The sequence below is a fragment of the Leopardus geoffroyi genome, chromosome B1, assembly GCF_018350155.1.
Source record: "Leopardus geoffroyi isolate Oge1 chromosome B1, O.geoffroyi_Oge1_pat1.0, whole genome shotgun sequence".
Classification (NCBI taxonomy): Eukaryota; Metazoa; Chordata; class Mammalia; order Carnivora; family Felidae; genus Leopardus; species Leopardus geoffroyi.
In genome coordinates, this window is record NC_059327.1 from 71,720,142 (window position 1) to 71,744,188 (window position 24,047).

General features: G+C 37.1%; 1 protein-coding gene across 2 annotated transcripts in view; it reads right to left on the minus strand.

The window, feature by feature from the left end:
- Nucleotides 1-24,047, minus strand: part of GUCY1B1 (guanylate cyclase 1 soluble subunit beta 1) — a 47,493-nt gene that overhangs the window by 18,053 nt on the left and 5,393 nt on the right. For both annotated transcript variants that reach the window (XM_045464766.1, XM_045464755.1), the window contains exons 3-4: nt 11,508-11,608; nt 9,906-10,024 (exon numbers count right to left, since the gene is read on the minus strand). In XM_045464766.1, the coding sequence (XP_045320722.1) occupies nt 9,906-10,024; nt 11,508-11,608 (220 nt within the window). The remainder of the gene's footprint in view (nt 1-9,905; nt 10,025-11,507; nt 11,609-24,047) is intronic.

The following is a 24,047-nucleotide window of genomic DNA, read 5'->3' on the forward strand; positions in this document are numbered from 1 at the left end:
GCCAATATCATTTCTATACTCACCTATTTTCATCTTGTGTCATATTGTGCCATTAGCACATTTCTATATGCAGCTAAACAGATGACATGAGGCAGTAACAACTGGCACCATTACTGTTAAGCAGCACCATTGATGCTAACGAAGGTCAGAGATTGGCCAGGATAGCCCAAGCCCACTTTCCCATGAGTCACACAAAGACAGGCATTGCACCTTAAATGCGGGCCCATTTTCAGGTGCCTGGGTGGGTAGCGCAGTCATTTAAGCTTCTGACTTTGTCTCAGGTCATGATCTCGCGGTTCATGAATTCGAGCCCCCCACTGGGCTCTGTGCTGACAGCCCGGAGCCTAGAGCCTGCTTCAGATTCTGTGTCTCCCTCTCTCTCTGCCCCTCCCCTGCTCACACCCTGTCTCTCTCTATTTTTCTCTCTCAAAAATAAATAAATGTTAATTTTTTTTAATGTGGACCCATTCTAATTTAAATAAAAATACTTATAATACTAAGGTATTAGAATTGGTAATAAAATCGTGTTTAAATTTGTCACTCCAAAGCAGGAGGGACACTAAAACACAAGTCAGAATGTTCATCTTTGAAGTTTTTGTGGTAACCAGCTCTCCAGAGATTTGCTGTTTTATTGAATTTGTTATTAATTAAATGGACAAGTAAAGTACTTTCCCGGAGCATAAAAAATTTAACACCACTTAATGTAATATTGATTTTCTTTAGATTGTATCTAACATAAAAAATACTCTTGAGATTTCTTTAGTTACAGCTTTCCTTACTTGGTTTTATTCTCTCAAAATTAAAGTGACGACCGCAGCCTGTTATATTAGAAATAGAATTCATGTTTAAAAATTAAATTGATTTCAGGGGCGCCTGGGTGGCGCAGTCGGTTAAGCGTCCGACTTCAGCCAGGTCACGATCTCGCGGTCCGTGAGTTCGAGCCCCGCGTCAGGCTCTGGGCTGATGGCTCAGAGCCTGGAGCCTGTTTCCGATTCTGTGTCTCCCTCTCTCTCTGCCCCTACCCCGTTCATGCTCTGTCTCTCTCTGTCCCAAAAATAAATAAACGTTGAAAAAAAATTTAAAAAAAAAAAAAAAAATTAAATTGATTTCATTTGAGTATATTTATATTGCTAAAAATGTGCCTTATTTGTAGTTAGATTGTACTTATTTGCAGCAACCTCAAAGGCCACAAAAAACATTCTCAAAAAAGCCAAGGGAAAACCATGTCCACTTTGTCTAATATTATCTATATAAAGCTAATTATTCATCCACATGGCTGTAGCAATGTATTCTAGAGAACAAGAGTTTCATATTAAAACTGGTATCCTATTTTATTTCTAAATGTACCCGTGGGAGTAGGATTACAAAAAAAGACCTGAATGACCAATTACAAAGAAGTATATACATAAAAGAGACATAAAAATATATATAGATACACATATTTCAGCACAGTGGATTCCCAGCAAACAATAAAGCAAACCTCAAATATGCTTTGACTTCATTCTTCTTAGCTTTACAATGTTAGAAAACAAAAAAGGGATAGGGAGCAGGTCCATTCATCTACTTTCCCTCAAGAGGCCAAAAAGGTTGGTCAGGTTTTCTGAATTCACTTCCTAATGTTCTGTTATCATTTTACTGCTTTTTCTACAAGCAAAATGAATATACTTTTTCTACTCAGGAATTCTGCTATCCATAAGTCCAATCCATCATGTCACCTAGCATTTATTATTTACAGAAGAAAAATTAGTGCTCTCATCCTGGAAAACTGTGCTGGAGTTCTGGATTCAGTACAATCCACAGATTTAGGAAACAAATGAGTATTTATTATTCCTTTGAGAAATACTTTGAAGTTCCATATTTTCAAAGATCTTGGAATGGGTCAAAATAAATGCAAGTTGTCTCTATAATATGCACAATAAAAATAACTTCATACATAATCACAGAGACAAAGTTTCCAGGAATTAACTACCTCATTTCCCTCCTTCCTTGGCATCTAATGAAAAGTCTCTAAATGATCCACATAAGTGGGTGGAGTAAGTCCTTTCCTTGAAAGTTTTAAGAGAGATTTTTCAGTCTCCAAGTAGCCTCTTCCTAGAGAAGGGGGAAAAGGGAGTTGCCTGTGTTATTTGAGAACATTACTGAAGTGTAGAATGAGAAGAAATCTTAAAAAGCAGTCATTTCAAACCTCTCTTTTTTTAAGGAAGGAAAATGAGATAAAGTATCTCCATTGATTTTGCTCCTTACACTTCTGAGAAACACGACCAACACCATTTGTTACAAACAGCCTGCAATTTGCAACATATTTTGTCGAGTTTGATAAGGAATAAGTCATTTTAGAATTTGAACATAAAAAATTTCAAACAAGCAGGCTCTAAATAAAGTGGAAAACTCAACCCTGTCTAATGGGAAGAACCAAGGTTGGGGTGTGAACAGCATGAGATCAGAACAAGTAAAAAGTTAACACTTTTAATGATATTCTTCCTGCCTCTTGGTGCTACTTCCTGCGATGTAGCCTTCCAACTGAAAAGACACAGAGAATCTTTTTAAAAAGAAATAATGTAAGGGTCTATTTAAAAAGAAATTAGGGGTGCCTGGGTGGCTCAGTCGGTTAAACGCCCGACTTCGGTTCAGGTCATGATCTCACAGTTTGTGGGTTCGAGCCCCGTGTCAGGCTCTCTGCTGTCAATGCAAAGCCTGCTTCGGGTCCTCGGTCTCCCTCACTCTATTCCTCCTCCAACCTCTCTCTGTCTCTCAAAAATAAACATTAAAAAAATTTTTTAATTGTTATCAGAGTCACTAAAATTATTTCACTGGTAATATTTTTAAAACTACATATAATTATCACTACCATCCTCTCAAGAGAAATATTTCAATTAAAGAAAAAAAGACAAATAGTCATAAAATTACTGCCTAAATTTTTCACTTATTCCACTGTTTTTAAATTCATGTTTTTAAAAAAAATCCTGGTTATTTTGTGAAGAAATATACCAATTACTCAAAGAGAAAAAATATCTTACAATTCTAAAATACTCATCTTCCCTTACTTGTCAATTTTAAAATTATAGTTTAAAGAAATTGGCATTTTAGATGTTGAGAAAAAGTTCCTTTTGAAATTCAAAAGTTAAAAATAAAATGAATGGTGCATTTTTGTCTAAGAAATATTGTAAATAATTTAGGGAAGTATTAGAATTTCACAGCTGTTCAGGAAAATCCTCAGATTTCCCAAAATAGCATTTTGCACAAACATTGAAGAATTTTAGATCTGTCATCAATCCCAGATTGCTCCTGGTGGGCTGGCCAAAGCACAACGTTGTGCTTTAAAAGCCAAAACCTTGAGCCAACATGAATTTGAGGAAAATCCCATCGCAGCCTGAACAGAGGTGCTTGTAGAGGAACATTCACATATATGAACCGAATGAATGAGTGAAACTGCCACCATACCAAAATTAGGGAAGGAACCGGTGTTTCCAGAAGACAATAACAGAAAACGTGTTTGATATTCAACTGAGATTCCGATGCCTATTTAAGCAAGCTCATTATTTCAATCGTGGCTAACCTCTAAGACGGCAAATTGCTCACTTATTAATTTATTAATTTTTCAATAATCAACCCTGGCAGCTTTCCATGCTCATTGCAATTTCATTTTACCTCTGTAAAATTATTAGGGAGGTAAAGAATATATAATGTACGTAATCATAATGTAACACCACTGAGAATGAATTGGTAGCCGTGCTAAAGATTGACTTGGGTTTCATTCCCCAAGGCTATATATTACCCTTATCAAACATGGCCTATTCAAAGCTCTTGACTCATCCACTAATATGTATATAAGTGTACATATATGTAGTAATGAAAATAAAAAGTAATTTTTTTATGTAGACATAAAAAATAAAGAGGCAAACAATACGCAGAGTGCTGTCCCTATTATGCATTCCTGCATGTCAAAGCACCCCAAACTGATTGGCTTGAAACAATAATATATCTCTCACGGTTCTGCCAATTTTCTGGACTCAGGAAGTCCTTGGGTTGGAGTCAGATGAAGCTGGCGATGGTGTCATCATAATACTCTACCAGGCTGTTTTCCCAGGATAGATCACTCAAAAGGCTGACAGTGGTTGTTGGCCCTTTGCTGGGAGTTCAGCTCGCGCTGCTGACAGCCTACACATGACCTCTCCATGTAGCTTGGGCTTCTCATTTCATGCTGCTGGGGTCCTGGAGGGAGCATCCTAAGAGCAACTATTCCAAGAAACTCAGGTGCAAACTTAAAGACTTCTTATGAACAAGCTTAGGAAGTATCAAAATACTGCCACGTTCTATTGGTCAAATAATCACTAAAGCCAACCCAGATTCAAGGTAAGGCAAATTCCACCTCTTGATGGGAATGACAAAATCATATTGCACAGGAGCATGTGACATAAGAGATAGTAATGCAGTGATTTTTGGAAAAATACGATCTACAATAATGCAAACAGGACACTGGAAGTAAGATGAGCATAAATTAAGTGGAAACGCTGTCAAATTGGACGTTCCTTACTAGCTATTTTTTTCTTTTTTCTTTTTTTTTAATGAAGCTTTCAAATCCTACATATTTCCTGTTGTATTTTAATCAATACAGTAGAGGCTTCAAATAGAAATGTACTACAGTAGCAGCATGAAACTACATGTTTTATTCTTAATTTAAGAATAAGAAAATGGCAGAATAGAAGAAAAACTTGCTGATATAAGGTCTTATTTTTAGGACAACATATTCAAATAACATGTATACAATTCAAAATTAAAAATGTCTTCCTGTTTTTGTTCATCTCTTTTTGATAAATCATGTTTCTTTCCATTTACTAAATCACCTAAAGGATAATAATAAATCCCAAAGTTTATCTACTTTTATCACTAGTCCACAAATCGATGGTTTCACAAGAGATTTAAAGAAAAACAATACCAAACTATGTAATGTTTAGAAGTGTAATGTTTCTAAAAAGTTTCTTCTGAAAATGTTTCCTCAGTTGGGGCATCTGGGTGGCTCAGTTGGTTAAGCTTCTAACTCTTGATTTTGGTTCAGGTCATGGTCTCACAGTTGTAGGATTGAACCCCGCTTCAAGCCTCCTGTGGGGTTCTGCACTGACAGCATAGTGCCTACTTGGGATTCTCTCACTCCCTCTCTCCTCTGCTTCCCCCCCCCCCCCCCCCCACCTTACATACTGGTGTTCTCTCTCCTCTCTCTCTCTCACAAAAAAGAAATAATCATTTAAAAATAAATGAAAAACATAAATAAATAAATATTCCCTATACTTAGCCATTTAGTAGTTTTAGATGTTTTTTGTTAAGTCTTGAGGTAGATTAAAAATAAGCATGGTATAAAAGTTTTCAAATTTAATTTGGAGGCACAAAAGATAAGCAGGGTCACAAATTTGATATTAGTAGCAAAGCCTTTTAAATAAGATCTGTTCGTTATTTAAACTGTTTAAATTGTTAAATTTAAATCATTAAATTGTTTCAATTGACTAATCAAAGGAAATGATAAAATTTACATGAGAAACATTTTTCTGGAACTAAAAGACAGATAATATCTATTCAGTGTGTTCTTAAATATAATATTTCTATAAAGGAGAAGATTATCTGAATAAAATAGCTTGAGCCAAATACACACACACACACACACACACACACACACACACACACACACACAATTCAGAATTAACTAATTCTAACATTCAAAGACTATTACTCTTAAATACAGAGAACAAACTGAGGGTTGATGGGGGGTGGGGGAGAGGGGAAAATGGGTGATGGACATTGAGGAGGGCACTTGTTGGGATGAGCACTAAGTGTTGTATGTAAGCGATGAATCATGGGAATCTAATCCCGAAGCCAAGAGCACACTGTATACGCTGTATGTTAGCCAGCTTGACAATAACCAAACAAAAACAAAAACAAAGACTACTGATTGCTTATTATATGCTGTTCCTGGTACTAAAAACTTCTGAAAATTATTTCAGGAAAAACAAAAATAGAATATATGTTAAATTCTTAATAATGTGTACAATTGAGAGGCTGAGGACAGACAACTTCCAAGGACATCCTCTTTAGAACCATGATGAATGGTCAGAGCTGCCCAGCCTAAAGCATGGCCAAATGATTTCCCATGTTGTAATTCCAGTAGCTATTATACTGTTGCCTGGGAATTCCAAATGGAGATATTAGGACGATCATTTTATAAGTTTCCATAGATATAAATAACGTAACTTGTACGTTAATTAGTAAACACTAATTTGCCCTGTCCACATGTGATGGACATTTCAAACTATAATTCATCTCTAAATAAAATTATAGAGTCTCCTCAAAACGAGTTTTTTTTATCTTTAATAAAAGAATTAATCTTGAGCTCTTACTGTATTTGCTTCCAATTTTTGTGGAAACAAGCAAACCTTCATTCTTCAATCTTCAAAAATGGTATTTATTCTTTCCCAGATACAAACTGTATCTGTGGAGATACCATCATTAAGAGATTATACATGGTCTCTGGCCCCATGAAGTTTACATTCCAGCCCAACAAACAGGAAATGATAATACAGTCTGAGAAACATGAAAACATGGGAAACAGCAATTGCCCTGAGGCCAGAGATTGGAGAGAGGAGTGGTGTCTTCCTGGACAAGTAGTTTGACCAGCAAGGTAAACAGGATTTATTTAGATGAAAAGTATCAGTAACAGTGCTCCAGACAAAGGGAAGAGCAGGTGCAAAAGCTCAGAGGATAGAGACAGAAAGATAAAAACAAAGATTCTAAAAGAAATTCTGTTTGGCTAGGCTGGGGGAGAGGAAGAGGAAGGATGGATAGGGGATGTAAGTAGTTTGAATTGCTTTAAGTACTTTCTACATTTTCCAGTGAGTAACTGAAAAGCATTGAAGGGTTTAAGCAAGAAAATAATATAATGAGATATATTTGCATTTCAGAAAAACCAGTAGAGTGGAAAAGAGATTGGAAGAGTCTTGAAGGGAGGCCGGGTAACCATCCAATCTCTAGAGAATGATAGCTCCCACAGAAGGGTAGAGGAAATGAAAAAAAGTGGTAGAATTCTCAAAATACAGTATTTAAGAAACAGACTCTAAGGATTTGATTACTGATTAAAATCAGGGGGTGAAAAAGACAGAAGAGTTTTTAAACTCCATTTATTTTTTAATGTTTATTTATTATTTTGAGAGACAGAAAACATGCAAGCAAGAGAGAGAATCCCAAGCAGGCCCCTTGCTATCAGCCTGATACGGAGCTCGATCCCATGAACTGTGAAATCATGACCTAAGCCAAAAGCAAGATTCGGACACTCAACCAAATGAGCCACCCAGGTGTCCCTAAACTCTCTTTAAAATGAGACCCAGTTTATCTTTCTCTTTGGTGAAGGATTAAAGTCTACAAAAACTAATGTTTTGTTGATTTATGTAACAAAAAATGTAAATTTTTTATATGTGAATGAAGATCTGAAGACAATTTATGAAAATCAGTGGCTTTATTTCATAGCATCTTAAAAAAGTTTATTGAAATCAGTTGCTTTATTTTATAATCACTTACACAGAATAAAAATATTCATTTAATTTCTATAGAAATAGGCTAATCATAAGATAAATACCTACTTTTAGGAAAAGGAGTATTTTAGTATATTCAATTTGCTGTTAAGATAATGCAATTTGAAAAAGAGGAAAAAAAAAGAATTAGATAAAAAATATGTAATATTGGTGAAAACTTCACAGTATTCTAACTTTCTAGTTTCTTCATTTTCACACACTGGGAGACAAAATCATGTGCAACTTAAAGACATGTAAACTAAAGCGCCTACTGACTTTGAGGAAAAGGGACCTAGGCCTCTTTGAAATAATACTGTCCAGTGGAAACAAAAGGCAATTATAGCCACTAAAGCAAGCCACAAATACTAGTCACATGTGTAATGTTCAATATTCTAGCCTTCATGTTTAAAAAAGAAAAAAGAAACAGGCAAAATTAATGTTCGTGATATATTTTATATAACTTTATATACCCAAAATATTATCATTCTAACATGTAATTTATATGAAATATTTATCAGCTATTTTGTGTTCTTTTAGTAATTCTTTTTGCTTTTGAAATCTCCTGTGTATTTTGCACATAGCACATCACATTTCAAATATAGTAGTAGGGGCGCCTGGAAGGCCCAGTGGGTTAAGCGTCTGACTTTGACTCAGGTCATGACCTCATGGTTCATGGGTTGAGGTCATGGTATCACTGTTCATGGGTTTGAGCCCTGCCTTGGGCTCTGCGCTGACAGCTCATAGCCTGGAGCCTGCTTCTGATTCTGTGTCTCCTTCTCTGCCTGCCTCTCCCCAGCTCACACCTGTGTGTGTGTCTCTCTCAAAAATGAATAAACATTAAAAAAAAGATCTTCAAATGCATATTAGGCACACGTGGCTAGCGGCTATCCTATTGGATGGTGCAGTTCTAGAACCTGGAGAAACACACCAATAGGCTGCTTGCTCCCTTCCTGGGCCATTACAAATTTAGCAAAAGGTCAATGAATAAAGGTTAAAAAAAAAATTGTTAAGATCCTTTGGATAGTTGTTTCCTTATGCAGATGTGGCCACTGAGAACAAAAGTTAAAATTAAGACAGAGGAATCACAAATTGAAACTTTGCTAGTAAGGTGCCAAAAGGCAACAAAAGTATTAAAAAATGGAATTATGTATTCAAAAATCCAAAATCCCAATAAACTTTAAATATCAAACTTTAATCCATTTAAAATAACTCATTTACATACAGCCTTTTAAAGTTTAATTTAAAAATCTCCTGGCAGCGACTTCATTTGGAAGTGGCAGGTTTTTTTTTTGTTTTTTTTTTTTGACACCAGTAGTTCTGTAAATCCATGGCAGGGGATTGCAAACCAGTTTCCATCTTGATTTAATGCTGTTTTAAGTTTGTAAGAAAAATGTCACTATGTAAACAGCAGACATTTTGATTAAACACGAAAGTTCTTATTTTGGCTGTTAAATCAATAATGCAGCTGGATTGAAAGTAGTTTACATTCCCTCAAAACTGGGCTTTGGTTCAGCTAGTATTGCACTGACATCATTTTCCAGCAAGATCTGGCTGCCTTCAGCAGCTGGTGTAGAAATATCCTTTACAAACAGCCACATAATTTTCAACCTTAACACATTTCAAGAAGGGGGTCTTACAAATTCCTGTGCTTAAAATAGGGCGGTCAATCCAAAAATAGTCTCTCATCTAATGTGTAATTTACTGGTAAAAAATTTTAAAGTAATTTAAACAAGAATAGAAGACAAAGGCCTCTGGGGACATTAGTTCTTTCATTTCACCTGAAACCAACTTTGGAAGAGCTTTCCTACTTTCCTTTCTACAGTAGGCTAATTAATATGTAACTGGGAGCAATGCTTCTCACACTTGTTTTGAAAGCTCCTGAAAGTCACGGTGCTTTCTCCTCAACGTTAGGCCCAGGTCGAACTTCACAGATACTGATGTACTATTTAATTATGCTATACAAACTAGGAATGCCTTAAAAGAGAAAATAAGACCACATTATATACATTTAAAACATAAAACCACAATTACCAGTACATACAAACCATTAAAAAGGAGGCAGTGAAACAGATCACAACAGACCATGTTGAGATTTTCAGAGATCATTAATTTACAACTTGAATATTCAAGATCAGCAATCAAAAGTTAAAGAAAAAATATGAAACAAAAATGCTAAAATGTATTCAAGACTACCCAATAACCATAATTTTATATGAATTAGAAAAAGTCACTATGATTCCATTTTGGTAGGAAGACAACTCTCATCTAGTTGGCTGAGCAAAAGTATTCTAAAGCCTCTGCTTAAGAATCCCTAACTCAGAACTTTTAACTACAGGACCTCAAATTGCTTACCTGTAGAAATTCTCTGACATTAGATCCCAGGACACGCAAGATTGTGTCATAACCAGATTCTTGACAAAAGACAAAAAACATCTTCCCAAACATTTGGAGGATTTCTCCAGCATTGAGATCTATTTTATAGGTTTGAGAGAACAACAATAAAATATATTATAGCTAGAATATTGTTAGTGGGAAGAATGAAAATAGGCGCGTAATGTAAAGTCAAAACATCCTCAATGTTTGTGCAAGTAGACATAGATTACAAGAGAAAATAATGGCCTGAACAATACAATGAAATCTTTGAAGACAACACATTGACAGGTAAGCAGTGTCAATTTGTACTTGTATGTAAAATAATCAGTTTCTCAGCTTTCACGAGAAACTACTAAATTAATTTCTAGCTTTTTAAAACAGATATTTAATGTATTAACTTATTTTTTCTGCAAAGTACAGAAGGAAGATCATCAAGAATGCACATGACTTAATACTATGGTGAAAAATGGTTTTCTTCAGGTAAATACACATATTTAATAAGTTGGTTGCATATAGTGTGCCCCCCAATATTCTCTTCTTTCTTTAATGTTCAATTATTAATATTTCCTAAAATCTTCAATTTTTTTTCTATAACATCAATTTTAATTGCTATCTCATTAACACAGGAACACAACAATTTATTTAATCAATCCACTCTTATGGAAAACGCAGACTTTTCCAATTTTGTTAATACAAGTAATCCTGAAGTGAAAACATACATAAATCTTAATGCAAATAAACATAATAATTATGAAAAATTCCCAAAGGGTTTGTAGATTTATTTAAGAGACTTTGACTAATGATGCAAAATTATTCTCTACAATGTGTTAATTTACCATCAGATGAAAAATGTGTGCAATTTCCCCTTTATCTCTACTTTTGACTACAGTAAACATTTAATTTTTTAAAACTTGCCAAATTTGTATGAAAAACTTATTTCAGAGTTTTTTCAGTTTTGATTACTAATGAGGCTGAATATTTTTATTATTAACAATTTACTGTACTTTCTTTGTAATTCTTGTATTCTGCAATAGACATTTGCTCTTCTACTCACAGTTGGCAAAGCTAAAAAGCATCTTTTTATTCTACCCAAACTGTAGCCTGGTTGTAAATTAAGCACTGTGTCAACAACTTTGAGAACAACTTTTTTTCTTCCGTGAAGCTCTTTTTAAATTTTGTCTACTTTGTATGAGCTTTCCCTGACATAGACCTCAGTTTCTTGTTTCCTTTACCAATAGTTAACAGAATCCATGATCGCAAGAGAGATTTGAGGACAGTTTCCGCATACTACCCTTTTGTAATTACTATGTTGTTGACACCAAAACTAAAGTTATTATTACATTAAGTGTAAAAATTTTTTTTCCTCCCCCAACAGATGGCTTTCTGTGAGGGGGTGCAGAGAGCTTCTCCATTCTCCAAAGAGCTTGTAAAGGAAAACTAGGACTCAGTGTAGCCTGGGCCTTCCCTCCACCATTGTGCAGTGTACAACCTGCATAACTATACAATGGGATGTTGGTTCGTGTATTCCTTTGGGCTTCTACATGTAACTTAGACAAAGAAGGAACGTCACATTCAACTTACTGAGGACTTTGCTTGCAGCAGCAACCAAATCGTAAGTTTTAGAATCATCATATATTATTCTGACAAGAAACTGTCCTTCTTCATCTAACTGTGCCTCTTTTCTGGAAAACAAAAACAAGAGACGGGAAAAATGTTGAAATAAAAGAGTAGCTACCACAGTTACAACGATTGCATAAACCATGCTTTTATACCTGAACTAGGATATTTTTGGCAAGTTTGTTGAAATCAATGTCATTTGCCTAAAAGTCTAGTGCTCAAGAAGGGATTATTTCACATTCCCCTCCTCAAATTAAAATGACATATTTAAGCATATTTTAGCAAGACTTACATGTATATAGTAATGCCCAATGCAATACCTGATAGTAAACAGAATCAAGAAATAAGTTTTGGTTCAACAAATGGTTGGCAAATATTTGTTGAGTCCCTATACGTACCAGGCATTGTTCCAGGGATTAGGGATAGAACCTTTAGCAAGTCAAACAAAAATACATGACCTCTTGCAACATATGCATTCTAGGAGGGGAGACAGACAGGAATAAAACTAATACGTAACATATAATGGTAAGTAGTGTAAAGAAAAATAAAGACAGGTAGAGGGGGAGGGAGCTTGAGTACAAAAGCCAGGAAGCCTCACTGAGATACTGGCAATTGAGAAGAGTCTGAAGAAGTTTTGGGACTGAGCTACGAGCAAGGTGGGGCAGGCTAGGCAGGAGCAGTCTGGGTGTCTGAGGACCAGCAGACTGGAACAGAGCCCAGCGTGCCTGGAACAGAGGTGGGGGGCAGAGTAGCTATGAGAGAATGAGTCAGAGTGGTAACAAGGAGGCCGGGTGGACATTTACTTGAAAGAGACGGATAATTCTGGCCCTTGTGATACGAGCAGTGAGACAAACTGACATAGGTTAAAGGACTTAATCGTGCTGCTGCATTGAGACCAGACCAGAAGGGTCTAGGACAAAGTGAGGAGACCAGCTAGGAGGCAACTGTCAAAACCCAGGCGAGAAAGGCTGGTAACTTGATTCAGAGTGGAAGCAGTGAATAGAGGAAGTGGTCGAGATGAAATATATTCTGCAGGCAAATCCAACATGATCTACGGATGGATTGGATCCAGGGTGTGAGAGAAGGGCAGGGCACACAGATGACACCGAGGTTGTAGCCTGAGAAACTGGAAGGGTGTTGTCACCAACAGGAAACTGGGAAAGGCCAGGCCGTTGGAGGTGGACTGAAGGGGTGTGGGTGAGGGGAGGTAAGATCAAGAGTTACGTTTTAAACACGTTTGAGGTGCCAAGTGGACTGATAAAATCTGCTACCAGATCCTTAGCTTATTACATGCGGTAGCTCAAAATATATAGAGTATTCATTCATTTTTAATAGTTGTCATATATAAATACATTTATTTTGATAGGATTTGGATTATTTTCTCAAACACATGTCCAAAGGAGAAATCTATTATTCACAACATTGCCAGCTGTAGAAGAGAGCTGACAAGTTTGCAGATATCTTTTCCAATGCTAAATTCACAAAAATACGTGGAGCTTGGGTATCAATCTGACTCCCGATCCAATTTCCTCTAAATCCCTGTGTGCTGCCAGAAGAATGCAAGACCAACTAGCCACTATCATCGGGGGAACGTGAAACACTGTAGCTCAAATAGCTCCTTTTGAAAAGCTGCCAAGGCAGGCCACAGTGCCTTCTCTCTCTCTCTCTCTGGAAGCTGCTGTAATCTGTATCACAGCTGCTATTCATGGTTGGAATACCAGTGTCTGCTCAGGGAAAAAGCTCCAAATGGTGGCATGTCTTAGGTCCAGGTGGGATGTAGCTATTCTTAAAAAGTACCCTGTGTTCTTCATAGTATACTACATGTTTCCTTACAGTTATGCATAACAGTCCATGTAAAAGACAAAACGAAACAAGAGAGCCTGATTTCGGTAGGTATGAAAATCTGACTTTCAGAGCCTGGAATTCACCAGCTGAATAAACGTGGACCAATCACACAAAGCACATGAGTATTAAACCCTCACTTTTTAAAAACAAGAGCAATAATATAACCCAACACCTACACTGTAAGAGAGACAGTATGCAGAAGTATGTTCTAAGTTGTTGAGGAGTCTGTGTTTATATATATACACACACATTATAATATTATATATATATATATACACATACACACATATATATACACATTATTATATATATATATATACACACATACATATATACACACATTATTATACATATTATATATATATATAATTAATGACAATAGGGCTTCTTGTATCTACATATTCAAAAAATGACACAGCTGTACATAAGATGTGGAAATCTTCCTTTTATTGAACATGCACAGCTATTAAATAAAAGAAACACATGTTCCAAACCGTAAGTGTTTTTAATACCAGAAGTCAGTGAAATATCCCCAAATTATGAAGATATAATGTACAAACACTGACTTACCATTTGATAAATGCCATTATGTGTCTTGCACATTATAATTTTTAATTGTGTAAAAATATAAAATAAGGAAAGGAAAAACTTTTTAAAAATCCTTCATTATTCCGAGAGAACTACTGCTAATATTATATTAGAGTTGTTCATGTTTCAATACACTTGTATGTATAACACGGACCAGATTAAACTGCTTTAAAATCTCCTTTTTAGACTTAGTATTTGATGGATATCTCTTCATGTCAAAAAATATATTTCTATACTTTGCATAAAATTGCATGTGTAGGCACACTGAAGTTTTAGTACGTATTTAGATTGCTTCTATTTTTTGCAAGTATAAACAATGTTTTGATGCATACCTTTGTAGCTAATTGATTATATTTCTATGTAAAAATAGAATACATTCCTAGAAACGGAATTGCTGATTTGAAGGATACGGATAGCCTAATTTTTCTCATTTTGCCACTGACGTTTTATTACAAAATAGCATTGCTCAACAGATTAGAATTCTGAAGCCTCTGAGGTGACTGGGTGGCTCATTTGATTGAGCATCCTACCGGCTCAGGTCATGATCTTACGGTTCATGGGTTCCGGCCCCACGCTGGGCTCTGTGCTAACAGCTCGGAGCCTGGAGCCTGGAGCCTGCTTCCGATTCTGTGTGTGTGTCTCTCTCTGCCCCTTCCCCACTCCTGCTCTGTCTCTCTCTGTCTCTCAAAAAAAAAATAAAAATGTAGAGGAGCCTGGGTGGCTCAGTCGGTTAAGCGTCCCACTTCGGCTCAGGTCATGATCTTGCAGTCCCGTGAGTTCGAGCCCCGCTTTGGTCTCTGTGCTGACAGCTCAGAGTCTGGAGCCTACTTCTGCTTTGGTTTCTGTGTCTCCCTCTCTCTCTCTGCCCCTCCCCAGTTTGCACTCTGTCTCTCTCTCAAAAATAAACATTAAAAAATCTAAAAAAAAAAATATTTAAAAAAAGAATTTTGAAGCCTCTAACTTAGGGCATTCTAATAAAATATAGATATGTTTTAATTAAATATAATATAATAAAATATAAATTAATTTATGTTTTCACTGTGCCCTCTTCCAATGGGGTAAATCAAGTGACATAAATTTCTGTAATAAACTCACTTTCTCGGAAACACTCACCAATCTATAACAAGAGTTAAATGAATGAAGTATAAGCAGTATACTCAATCCCTCTTCATAAAATAGAAGAATGGCCATTTCCCTAGAAATCCCCTAACCATGAGTCAATGCATTCCTTCTTTCCTTTCTCTTGTTTTAATAAAACAAGCTCCCTAATCTTTTAAGTTTTACTTCCTGAAGTGATCAGACCCACATGCTCCCTGGAGGGAGGCTGAACTATAAATTAAACAGTAGTACCTGGAAGGAAATCATCATCTTCTTTGAAAAATGTTACACTAAATTCTAATTAATTATTTAAAATACTTAGAATTCCTTATTTACATTTATTTTAGAAATCTTTTGGAATTTTGGGTGGCCCTTTAATTACTCTCCCCACCCCCAGCCCCAGGAGGTGCCACAAATATTTGAGCACCTATTACTCCCCAGGCATTTTCTTAGGTACTTTTGATACATCAGTGAAGGAAATAAAGATCCCTGCCCTCACAGAGCTTACATTTTAACTGGCAGAAACAAAGAGCAATAAACATATCCTCAAATTTTATAATCTATCATGCGGTGATAAATGCTACAAAAGAAAGTAGATTAGGATAAAAGGTTTAAGAGTAAGGATGTAGGAAGAAGAGGAAGGATGCACTGTTAAATATAGTGATTATGAGGAGTTTCCTTGGAGAAGTTAATTTCCAAGCAAAATTTTAGCAGGTAAAATTGATCTCCATGACCTAATCTTTCCGGACCCATTTTCCTTCCTTCTGGAGCTCATTCTTCATTTTTTTCCTTCTTTGGGGGAAAAGTGAATTGGGGATATCACAGACACTTTAGTGCAAAATGGTTTAATACATTAGACTGAGCAGGAGAATTTACAGTGCAAAAGGAATAATATGCAAAGGAATTAATTTCAGGCAATAGGGTCACTGAAGCTACTAGAAATGCTTGCTCAGTGTGTCTCCATTCTCAATACTATTTTTCTTCTAACCTCTGGACAAATTTATATTTGTTCAGACTTTATACTGTCAAATGATTTAGCCTCCAGAGGATGCAGAGATGTGACAATAATATATCTCAGAAACATCTTCAAGATATGTCTGCCACTATTTTTTTGAAGGAAGCTTCAATGGGCTTCCTTCTGACCTTATCTCCTTGGTTTTGGAGATGTTTTTTCACTAGCTACCTACAACCACAGAGGGTAACCAGCAAACATGATAAAAGCTGGGAAGTAAGAGGATATTCAGATTACATAAACGATTTATACAACTCAAGTAATATGACCTCACCTCATAAATCTCCATAAGTTTCTAGCTTTTTTCATAAAAGCAAAAGTAAAGGATGCATCAAGTATATAGATATGACATTTAACAATATTTAAGGCTTATTTTCTGGATAGAGTTTCTTTTGTGCCTACATTATCCAAATTCAGCCATGTACACTAACCAAATTTTCTAGACTCACTTATCTTTCAGAATATATTTTCTGAGCCTTAGTTTTGTTTAAACTGCTGCATACACAAAGCAATTATGTAATTCTCTGTTATTTAAATTATATTTAGTTGAAAAATTGTATTTAGTTTACATGTGAAAAAAACACAGGCTTTTCCGGGAAACATAATTTAAAATTTTCTCAAAAACAAAGTATTTTTTTCCCAATAACTTTTAGATCACAGCAACTATCATATAAAACCAGAAGTAAATTGAATTAAAATTTATTCGGTAGTGCTCATCTATCAAATGGCAACCAACAGAACTATTATCATCATATATCCTAGTTTGTATTATTACATCCTCCTGCTTCCTATTATTTTAAATATTGCTTGGATGACCCCAAAAGAATATAGTCTTCCCCTATTTCCAAATAGTATACCTTGCAGGCATTCGTGTTATCTTTACCTGTATACGCAAGAACTGTGTTTGGATTAAGCATTAAATTTTTCTACTTAGTACTGTATTACTCAATAAAAGAAGTCAGCTGATAGTAAGACATAGTTAGAGGCTCATTTTTTAAATGGCTTAAATGAGGTTTGATGAAGTTAAAAAAAAAAAAAAAAAGGTATTTTCTTTGGTTAACAAGTAAACCTAGGTAGAGAGAAGCCCATTTGGCTCCATCTGTATGGTAAGTCATGGTGTTTTCTCACATGGTGTGCAAAAGCACCAGCTAAGCTACTCCCACATGCAATTGCGCTAACCTGGGCCAAGTTCACCTCTGGGGTTTTGGTTTCCTCATCTGTGAAATAGAAGAACAGCAGTACTTACATGGAGTTGTGTTGTTGGCAAACATAACCTATGTACTGAGCTTAGAATAGTGTTTCCCACCAACTTAATGCCCAATACACCCAGCTAACAGAGGTCTAGTTGTTGAAGATGATGAGGGAGGAGGACTGAAGGAGGGAGACAAAATGGCAGGTGGAAGAAGAGAAGGAAAGAAATGACAACCAAATGTTGGGAATTTTGTTTTGTTTTTTTTTTTTTAATTTTTTTTTTTCAACGTTTTTTATTTATTTTTGGGACAGAGAGAGACAGAGCATGAACGGGGGAGGGGCAGAGAGAGAGGGAGACACAGAATTGGAAACAGGCTCCAGGCTCTGAGCCATCAGCCCAGAGCCTGACGCGGGACTCGAACTCAGGGACTGCGAGATCGTGACCTGGCTGAAGTCGGATGCTTAACTGACTGCGCCACCCAGGCGCCCCTGGGAATTTTGATTTAGCATCAAAAGAGTCAAACCAAAGGTATACTTAATTTGTTGTTGATTCGATGGTAAGTTTTCTTTCTTTTTTTATTTTTTGTAAAATTTTTAAATGTTTATTTATTTTTGAGAGAGAGGCAGACTTCAAGCAGGGCAGGAGCAGAGAGAGAGGTAGAGAAGGAATCTGAAGCAGGCTCCAGGCTCTGATCTGTCAGCACAGAGCCTGACGCGGGTCTTGAACCCACAAACCGTGAGATCATGACCTGAGCCGAAGTTGTGGGCTTAACCGACTGAGCCACCCAGGCACCCCTAGATGGTAAGTTTTCTTAATTCAAATAGCTGAAAACAAAGAAGTCCTATCTCTTCTCACCTGGAGATGAAATGAGAAATCATCATATTCTATGTATCTGTAGCCACAATAATTATTTAAAAATTAAGTAGGTGTACATGAAAAATTTTCCCAGTAGTAATTTCCCACTTAATTTTAAAAATGGCTATTTGTTGGAATTTAAATTGATCATTTATTTACACTAATTGCCTTTCCCCAAAAGAATAGTAGGTATTTTTATTATGGTGTTTTGTGGTTTTGTGGTTTTGGTTTTCACCTTTTGCTTTTTTAATCACTGGGGCTTAACCCAGTGGAATTCCCAGTGGAATTCCACAATGCCTGGAATAGAGCATTGTGCTCAATAAATTTGTACATGTTTTAAAAGAGGTGAGGGGCGCCTAGGTGGCTTGGTCGGTTGAGCATCCGACTTCAGCTCAGGTCACGATCTCGCGGTCCCTGAGTTTGAGCCCCGCGTCGGGCTCTGTGCTGACAGCTCAGAGCCTGGAGCCTGTTTCAGATTCTGTGTCTCCCTCTCTCTCTGCCCCTCCCCTGTTCATGCTCTGTCTCTCTCTGTCTCAAAAATAAATAAATGTTAAAAAAATTTTTTTAAATAAATAAAATAAAAGAGGTGAATGGAGTAATTAAACACATTTCCCTCACATGTTTCTAAACTGCGTACTAAAACTCAAACAATCAAACATTACTGGCAAAAGTAACCAGTTTGTTTTCAAACTACTATTTAATTTTTAAAGAGTAGGCACACAATTTGTCAGAAATATCCAGGCAGCATTTTTCATAGCTCCATACTTAAAGAGATATTCCTTTAAAAAAAAAAAAATGTTGATTTATTTTTGAGAGAGAGAGAGAGAGCATGTGCGAGCAGGGGAGGGGCAGAGAGAGAGGGAGACAGAGGATCCGAGCGGGCTCTGCTCTGACAGCAGAGTTGAGGAGATATTCCTTAACTGTAAAATGGGAACATACAAAACCTGAATCCATATTTGGTCACTGAATTCCTGCTGTTAGACACTTTTCAGATAAGTTTAGTATGCCAGAGGGACCTGGCTTTCAGGTAAAGAAGTTTCCCAGAGAGGTATGGAAACGGGTATTCTGTGATGGTAGACCCTGAATACAGGCATTTTGAAAATAAAGCCTCAAAATCGGGTCTGGTCTCAGAAGGAAAAGGCCAGCATACATGATACAAGCAAACTGACCAGTGGCAGTTTAAAGGGGGTACTGAACCTTTAAAAACCATCATGACAGAACATGCTTAATTAAAAGACAGACCGTAGATGTTGTCTTGACAATGAACCTAAAGGTGGTCTATTTTAGTGCACTGTAAGGACATCATAAATGCTGAATGGTGTCCAACCATTACTAAAATTGAAATGTCCCACTATAACACACAGATAACTATATATAATATCTAAACAGTTAAAAATTCACATTGTTTTTTTCTTTTTTCTGAGTGGCTGTGAAGTATTAATGACCTCTCAATTTTCAATAGTTGATTCTCACTAAGTCTGAATCTCCAAAGAAACTGGTTTGAGGCAGCTACCGCAGGGAGAGACAGACCCTTTAAATGCAGTGACAGCTCTCTGCTTGGAGTCTCTTGCAGTTAGTAAAGGTTCCTCCTGAAGTCAAGGTGTTTGCTCATCCGAGTACTGTAAACAGTAACAGTAAATGCAGTCAAGAGTGACACAGATGGCGGCAAAGTGACATCATTCTTAATATATAATTGCAATTTCTTTCCTTTGTACAAGTTGCCATGAGAGTCTAATGAGAGTCTCATTAGTAACTGCCTGAATTCTGAAGACACATCCACGAACGTCTCACACGAACCCTTTTCAGTAGCTTCATCAGACCCAGGAATTCACTTAGATCCCTCTGTGTGCCCTTCAACATTAACTCACCTAGTAAGCAGAGTCACAGCTCTTTTAAGATAAATAGGTTGCTCAAAATTTCTGAGGCTCTGACTTTCTGATGTGCGAGTTGGTGAATAAAACCACCTTTAAGAAAGTCATAGCTTAAATCACCTGTGAAAGTGCTTGAAAAGTCCAGGAAAACAAAACAAAAAATGAGTAGTACTAATACACATGCATCTTGCCAATGACGATGCTAAACTGGCTTCCTTTGGAAAGAAGGTCATAGGTCCTTCTCTTTAGGGAAAAGCACGTAATGTGATTCTTGCAAGCCTACCTGCATTCACGTCCCTGCTCTGATGATTAACAGCTGAGGGATTTGAGACAGCGTTTTAAAGTCTTGAAGACTCATTTCCCTTGTTTATAAAATCGGGACAATGAACAAATCTATTGTCTACAATGGCTGTAAGGATTAGGGGAAACAATGAGTATAAAGCACTTAGGACTGTGACTGAGGAACCAATGGTAAGTGTGCAATATATATGAGCTGTTACATTCACAACTGAACGACCTGATGAGCATTCTCATCTGGTTTTTACATTTAATTTTGGCATTACAAACATTTATCTACAGATTATAGCACTGACTTTAAACAGCGCCACATCTACCCGACTTTTAGACACTTGCGAAAGGATTCAATCTTGTCCTGAATCCAATCCAGTAACTGGTTTTTGGTATGTGAAACTGGTAATCCAACAGCAGTGTTTTTAATTGTTTCATTATATCCATGTACACAGAGAAATGACATAAAAGAACTCTGACTCTTCCAAAAGGAGATGCTATAATATATTGCTCTATCTTCTGCCTTTGCTGATATGTAAAAAAAAAGTCCATTTCAACAGAGCTTATATTGTATTAAATGGTGACATTAAAAAATAGTGACATAATAAATTCTGGTTACATAAATTCTGACATAATAAATACTGGTTACAGAAAAAAGTCTGTGAATATGTATGTATTCTACTCTTTAGAAATTAAAAATGTGAAGGATTATAAATATACATATATATACATACACGTACACACATACACAGAGGGAAAGAGAGAGAAGAAAAGGACAACAATCTACCAGGCTCTTCCCTAGGAAATTTTTACAAAGGCTAGAATCTACTAAGACAAAACGAACATTAACCAATAGTAGAAATACATGATCATAAACCCTGGTATGTACTATGAAGAAAAATCAGCTTTGGAGGTGAGAGAAGCTTTCCTTTAAGAAGTAACTCTTGGGGGCGCCTGGGTGGCGCAGTCGGTTAGGCGTCCGACTTCAGCCAGGTCACGATCTCGCGGTCCGTGAGTTCGAGCCCGACGCGGGGCTCTGGGCTGATGGCTCAGAGCCTGGAGCCTGCTTACGATTCTGTGTTTCCCTCTCTCTCTGACCCTCCCCCGTTCATGCTCTGTCTCTCTCTGTCTCAAAAATAAAAATAAAAACGTTAAAAAAAAAAATTAAAAAAAAAAAAAAAAAAAGAAGTAACTCTTGTTCTGGGGTGCCTGGGTGGCTCAGTTGGTTGGGCGTCTGAGTTCAGCTCAGGTCATGATCTCGCAGTTCATGAGTTTGAGCCCCGTATCGGGCTCTGTGCTGACGGCTCAGAGCGTGGAGCCCGCTGTGGGTTCTGTGTCTCCCTCTCTCTCCGCCCCTCCCCGACTCATCCTCTTGTCTCTCTCTCAAAAATAAACATTAAAAAATTTTTAAAAAGAAATAAAAAAGAGGTAACATTTGTTTTGCCATCTCAAGGCTGAAAGATGTTTCCTTTTATGGGTAGGGGATAGGGAGAGGGAAGATGAGAACTGCTAAGCACAGGTGTTATTCTCACACATAAAATTCAAGGTTTTCAGGAACTGAAAACTGGCCCATTGAGGCTGAGTGCTGAAAGCGGGAGCTGTGGACCGAAAGGTCCCTATGTTTGAGTGATTTGAAAATTGACCACAAAGAATTCCAGGAAGGCAACAATTTAATATTTCAGGATTCAACAATGAATGGCAAGCAGATCAGGACAGGCAATGGACCCATAGCCACAGTGACAAAGAGATACAAAAAATACTGCAGAATATTTGCCTGTGCCTGGAATAGAAAGATCTTGCAGGCGGACATAGATGTCGGTGTGTAAATCCCTTCACATACCTACCAGTGAGCTCTTTTCGTAGGGCTCTCCCAAAACCTGGATCGTGTCTGCTGAGCAGACCTCAGTATCTTTTGACATAAAAAAGGTGCTCCGTTTTACTAGACACGAAAACACCATTTTCCCACCATTTCCTCTTTAATGAACAGGGAGGAAAAGAAGCAGATGGAGAAGCTGCAAGTACTCATGTCTTCTAAGTTGTCACCCTCTGAACTGGGCCAGTTGTACAGATTTCCTAAAGTGTGTTTTCCTGTTGATGTGCACACACTATCAGTTCATACCTACTGCTTTCCAACACACTGAAGAGAAGCATGTGTTCAAGTCCCTTATCCTGTGGACAGGAGAGAGAGCCAAAAGGACATCACTCCTTGCGAACAGCAGCAATGTCTAGCTAACATCTGCCACAACTAGGTCTGGGTGTGCTAAAAGGGAGAATACAGATTTTCTAATGTCGCCTCTGGCTCTGATTTTACCGTGCGAAGCTCCTTCTCTGAGACACCCCGTTAAATAATATGTTTCTATGCTTCGTTTTCATTCTCGAAAATTACAGAAAGTATTTGCAAGTATCTCAAGTAAAACAAAAACCTGGCTTGATTTCAGGGGGAGACTTCAAATCATCAAAGAAAAACCCCAAGATAAGGCTAGGACCTGGCCTATCACCTGGCTGCTCAGCAGACATGGTCCAGGTTCTGGGAGAGCCCTATGGAAAGAGCTCATTGGCAGGTATGCGAAGGGTTCACACACGGACATCTACTGCCATCTGCAAGAATAACTTCAAATGCTAGTGAGCTTATCAGCTCATGCACTATGCCTACCTCTATCTTTCGGGGTGACTGGCAGGTCTTTCTACAGAAGAAGGTCTCAATCCTAACAATGATCAAATTTACCCATTTTTGTCTGCATATTAATTTGTTTATTTGTACTGAAGAAGTTTCTAGGTATGACAATATGGTTTCCTTTTTATACGTATATTATATTTGCCCCATTTCTGTCTTAAGAGAAACAGTAAACTGACACCAGAAGAGCAGGATTGGAGTCCTGACCTTTCAGCTTCCTACATATAATCCCCCAGGACAGTCATTTCACCTCTGGAAACTCAGCTCGATCATTAAAAACAAGCCTCAAACAACATTGAGCTCACTTATATGTGGGGTCTACAAAGGGCAAACTCAGAGAAACAGAGCAGAGTGGTGGTTCCCAGGATGTGAGGGTGGGGGAAATGGGAAGCTATTGTGCAAAGGGGAAGACAGTCAGTTGTAAGATTAACAAGTTGATTATAACTAATAACACTGGGTCATATACTTGAATGTTGCTAAGAGAGTAGATCTTAAATGTTCTTACCAGAACAAAGAAAGGGTAACTGTGTGATAGGACAGAAGTGGTAGCTAATGCTATGGTGGCAATCATTTCACACTTGATCAATGTGTCTAATCAACACACTGGCACACCTTAAACTTACACAGTGTTATGTATCAATTATATCTCAATAAAGCAGGAAAAAAATGAGCTGGAAAGGGCTTTTCCTATCTCAGCACTCAACTGAAAGTGCATAGAGGAAAGGACTTTGGAAGTTTTAAACAATTTTTATAATATAGAGTACCATTAATAGATAAAAACCTACTTGAACAAGGGTCAGAATGATATAGAAATTTAGTTATATGGCCTCCATGAATATGAAAATCTATTAAAACATGGCAAAACATGGTGCATTCTTTTGTTTGTTCTCATTTATTTTCATAAAATAGATAAGGAGAAACTGCTGCTACTCTTTCAAACAATGCATAGGGATGAGAGGAGAGGGAACCAGAAAAGTATAATGTAAGTTTGATTCCAAAGTGGGATGTGAGCAGAAAACCAGCATAATGAAAGTAACAGTCTTCCCTTGATCTGCAAAATAGAGAGACTGAGACAAGACTG